The 5,000-nt window shown below is 48.2% G+C and overlaps 1 protein-coding gene across 1 annotated transcript in view; it reads right to left on the bottom strand.

Annotated features, from left to right (window-relative positions):
- LOC144513728 (BCL-6 corepressor-like) overlaps positions 1-5,000 on the bottom strand; it is a 57,031-nt gene that overhangs the window by 5,297 nt on the left and 46,734 nt on the right. Inside the window, exon 13 of the mRNA XM_078244902.1 lies at positions 4,939-5,000. This exon is cut by the window's right edge and continues 16 nt beyond it. Within this exon, the coding sequence (XP_078101028.1) occupies positions 4,939-5,000 (62 nt within the window). The remainder of the gene's footprint in view (positions 1-4,938) is intronic.

The raw sequence follows: 5,000 nt of genomic DNA, 5'->3' as shown, positions 1-5,000 counted from the left end.
TAGCGCTATAAGTAACGTGTTAGTCGGGACTATTGGCGTCCCTTTAGAGCTATAAGTAAAGCGTGGTCGGGACTATTGACGTCCCTTTAGAGCTATAAGTAAAGCGTGCTTGGTCGGGACTATTGACGTCCCTTTAGCGCTATAAGTAAGCGTGCTTAGTCGGGACTATTGGCGTCCCTTTAGAGCTATAAGTAACGTGCTTGGTCGGGACTATTGGCGTCCCTTTAGAGCTATAAGTAAACGTGCTTGGTCGGGACTATTGCCGTCCCTTTAGAGCTATAAGTAAAGCGTGGTCGGGACTATTGACGTCCCTTTAGTGCTATAAGTAAACGTGCTTGGTCGGGACTATTGGCGTCCCTTTAGAGCTATAAGTAACGTGCTTGGTCGGGACTATTGACGTCCCTTTAGAGCTATAAGTAAACGTGCTTGGTCGGGACTATTGACGTCCCTTTAGCGCTATAAGTAAACGTGCTTGGTCGGGACTATTGCCGTCCCTTTAGAGCTATAAGTAAACGCGCTTGGTCGGGACTATTGACGTCCCTTTAGCGCTATAAGTAAAGCGTGGTCGGGACTATTGACGTCCCTTTAGTGCTATAAGTAAACGTGCTTGGTCGGGACTATTGACGTCCCTTTAGCGCTATAAGTAAACGTGCTTGAGTCGGGACTATTGACGTCCCTTTAGAGCTATAAGTAAACGTGCTTGGTCGGGACTATTGACGTCCCTTTAGGGCTATAAGTAACGAGCTTGGTCGGGACTATTGACGTCCCTTTAGGGCTATAAGTAAACGTGCTTGGTCGGGACTATTGGCGTCCCTTTAGAGCTATAAGTAAACGTGCTTGGTCGGGACTATTGACGTCCCTTTAGCGCTATAAGTAAACGTGCTTGGTCGGGGACTATTGGCGTCCCTTTAGCGCTATAAGTAAACGTGCTTGGTCGGGGACTATTGACGTCCCTTTAGCGCTATAAGTAAACGTTCTTGGTCGGGACTATTGCCGTCCCTTTAGCGCTATAAGTAAACGTGCTTGAGTCGGGACTATTGCCGTCCCTTTAGCGCTATAAGTAAACGTGCTTGGTCGGGACTATTGACGTCCCTTTAGCGCTATAAGTAAAGCGTGCTTGGTCGGGACTATTGACGTCCCTTTAGCGCTATAAGTAAAGCGTGCTTGGTCGGGACTATTGGCGTCCCTTTAGCGCTATAAGTAAAGCGTGCTTGGTCGGGACTATTGACGTCCCTTTAGCGCTATAAGTAAAGCGTGCTTGGTCGGGACTATTGACGTCCCTTTAGCGCTATAAGTAAAGCGTGCTTGAGTCGGGACTATTGACGTCCCTTTAGCGCTATAAGTAGCGTGCTTGGTCGGGACTATTGGCGTCCCTTTAGCGCTATAAGTAAAGCGTGCTTTAGTCGGGACTATTGACGTCCCTTTAGCGCTATAAGTAAAGCGTGCTTGGTCGGGACTATTGACGTCCCTTTAGCGCTATAAGTAAACGCGCTTGGTCGGGACTATTGACGTCCCTTTAGCGCTATAAGTAAACGTGCTTGGTCGGGACTATTGGCGTCCCTTTAGCGCTATAAGTAAACGCGTGGTCGGGACTATTGGCGTCCCTTTAGCGCTATAAGTAAACGTGCTTGGTCGGGACTATTGACGTCCCTTTAGCGCTATAAGTAAAGCGTGCTTGAGTCGGGACTATTGACGTCCCTTTAGCGCTATAAGTAAACGTGCTTGGTCGGGACTATTGACGTCCTTTAGCGCTATAAGTAAACGTGCTTGGTCGGGACTATTGGCGTCCCTTTAGCGCTATAAAGTAAACGTGCTTGGTCGGGACTATTGGCGTCCCTTTAGCGCTATAAGTAAAGCGTGCTTGGTCGGGACTATTGACGTCCCTTTAGCGCTATAAGTAAACGTGCTTGGTCGGGACTATTGACGTCCCTTTAGCGCTATAAGTAGACGTGCTTGGTCGGGACTATTGACGTCCCTTTAGCGCTATAAGTAAAGCGTGCTTGGTCGGGACTATTGACGTCCCTTTAGCGCTATAAGTAAAGCGTGCTTGGTCGGGACTATTGACGTCCCTTTAGCGCTATAAGTAAAGCGTGCTTGAGTCGGGGACTATTGACGTCCCTTTAGAGCTATAAGTAGCATGCTTGGTCGGGGACTATTGACGTCCCTTTAGCGCTATAAGTAAGCGTGCTTAGTCGGGACTATTGACGTCCCTTTAGCGCTATAAGTAAAGCGTGCTTGGTCGGGACTATTGGCGTCCCTTTAGCGCTATAAGTAACGTGCTTGGTCGGGACTATTGACGTCCCTTTAGCGCTATAAGTAACGTGCTTTGGTCGGGACTATTGACGTCCCTTTAGCGCTATAAGTAAGCGTGCTTGGTCGGGACTATTGACGTCCCTTTAGCGCTATAAGTAAAGCGTGCTTGAGTCGGGACTATTGACGTCCCTTTAGCGCTATAAGTAACGTGCTAGTCGGGACTATTGACGTCCCTTTAGCGCTATAAAGTAACGTGCTTGGTCGGGACTATTGCCGTCCCTTTAGCGCTATAAGTAAACGTGCTTGGTCGGGACTATTGGCGTCCCTTTAGCGCTATAAGTAAAGCGTGCTTGGTCGGGACTATTGACGTCCCTTTAGCGCTATAAGTAAAGCGTGCTTGGTCGGGACTATTGGCGTCCCTTTAGCGCTATAAGTAAGCGTGCTTGAGTCGGGACTATTGGCGTCCCTTTAGCGCTATAAGTAAACGTGCTTGGTCGGGACTATTGACGTCCCTTTAGCGCTATAAGTAAAGCGTGCTTGGTCGGGACTATTGACGTCCCTTTAGCGCTATAAGTAAACGTGCTTGAGTCGGGACTATTGACGTCCCTTTAGCGCTATAAGTAAAGCGTGCTTGGTCGGGACTATTGGCGTCCCTTTAGCGCTATAAGTAACGTGCTTAGTCGGGACTATTGGCGTCCCTTTAGCGCTATAAGTAAAGCGTGCTTGGTCGGGACTATTGGCGTCCCTTTAGCGCTATAAGTAAAGCGTGCTTGAGTCGGGACTATTGACGTCCCTTTAGCGCTATAAGTAAACGTGGCATGGTCGGGACTATTGACGTCCCTTTAGCGCTATAAGTAAACGTGCTTGGTCGGGACTATTGACGTCCCTTTAGCGCTATAAGTAAACGTGCTTGGTCGGGACTATTGACGTCCCTTTAGCGCTATAAGTAAAGCGTGCTTGGTCGGGACTATTGACGTCCCTTTAGCGCTATAAGTAAAGCGTGAGTCGGGACTATTGACGTCCCTTTAGCGCTATAAGTAAACGCGCTTGGTCGGGACTATTGGCGTCCCCTTTAGCGCTATAAGTAAACGTGCTTGGTCGGGACTATTGACGTCCCTTTAGAGCTATAAGTAAAGCGCTTGGTCGGGACTATTGACGTCCCTTTAGCGCTATAAGTAACGTGCTTTAGTCGGGACTATTGACGTCCCTTTAGCGCTATAAGTAAACGTGCTTGGTCGGGACTATTGGCGTCCCTTTAGAGCTATAAGTAAACGTGCTTGGTCGGGACTATTGACGTCCCTTTAGAGCTATAAGTAAACGTGCTTGGTCGGGACTATTGACGTCCCTTTAGAGCTATAAGTAAACGTGCTTGGTCGGGACTATTGACGTCCCTTTAGAGCTATAAGTAAACGTGCTTGGTCGGGACTATTGACGTCCCTTTAGCGCTATAAGTAAACGTGCTTGGTCGGGACTATTGACGTCCCTTTAGCGCTATAAGTAAACGTGCTTGGTCGGGACTATTGACGTCCCCTTTAGCGCTATAAGTAACGCGTGGTCGGGACTATTGACGTCCCCTTTAGAGCTATAAGTAAAGCGTGCTTGGTCGGGACTATTGACGTCCCTTTAGCGCTATAAGTAAACGTGGTCGGGACTATTGACGTCCCTTTAGCGCTATAAGTAAACGTGCTTGGTCGGGACTATTGACGTCCCCTTTAGAGCTATAAGTAAAGCGTGGTCGGGACTATTGACGTCCCCTTTAGAGCTATAAGTAAACGTGGTCGGGACTATTGACGTCCCTTTAGCGCTATAAGTAAACGTGCTTGGTCGGGACTATTGACGTCCCCTTTAGAGCTATAAGTAAACGTCGGTCGGGACTATTGACGTCCCCTTTAGCGCTATAAGTAAACGTGCTTGGTCGGGACTATTGACGTCCCTTTTGACGCAGTTATGTTAAGGTAAAGGGTCGTGGGTGAGCGTACGGTTATGGGATGGTTTAGACAATATGGGATGGTTGAGACATTATGGGATGGTAGAAGACATTATGGGATGGTGAAGACATTATGGGATGGTAGAAGACATTATGGGATGGTTTAGTCATTATGGGATGGTGAAGACATTATGGGATGGTGTAGACATTATGGGATGGTTGAGACATTATGGGATGGTAGAGATATTATGGGATGGTTGAGACATTATGGGATGGTAGAGACATTATGGGATGGTGAAGATATTATGGGATGGTTGAGACATTATGGGATGGTAGAGACATTATGGGATGGTGAAGACATTATGGGATGGTGAAGACATTATGGGATGGTTGAGACATAATGTATGGGGAGTCGGCTGTGGGCGGGTCTATTTCTGTGACTCACAAAGCGCCCTGGGTGGCGCTAAGCCCCGATAGATATAGACGGGGAGATCGGGAGACGGGAGGGACATCCAGGATGTCAGGCTTTCATCCCAGAACATGAAATGAAGTGTTTGACACTCAAAAGGTTGTGAAGGACGCTCCCCCCAATGTTGAAACTAATCGACGTCCTTGTTTTTGTCTAACTTTTTAGCTGTGAGGCAGTCAGGACTAGCTTCCTTTAATCCCAAACTCTTTATTCTCTCCCAGCGTTCCCGTGACGGTTTTGATTTCTGTCCCGTGTGTGTGTGTGTGTGTGTGTGTGTGTGTGAACTAACCGCACACTGAGCTGCCGTAAAACTCCCAGCAGATTCCCGGATCGCCCTCTGGCCTTCCCTGG

Source organism: Sander vitreus, unplaced genomic scaffold (assembly GCF_031162955.1).
Source record: "Sander vitreus isolate 19-12246 unplaced genomic scaffold, sanVit1 ctg330_0, whole genome shotgun sequence".
NCBI classification, from domain to species: domain Eukaryota; kingdom Metazoa; phylum Chordata; class Actinopteri; order Perciformes; family Percidae; genus Sander; species Sander vitreus.
Note: the sequence above shows the minus strand (reverse complement) of the source record. Positions and strands in the feature narration are given on the sequence as shown.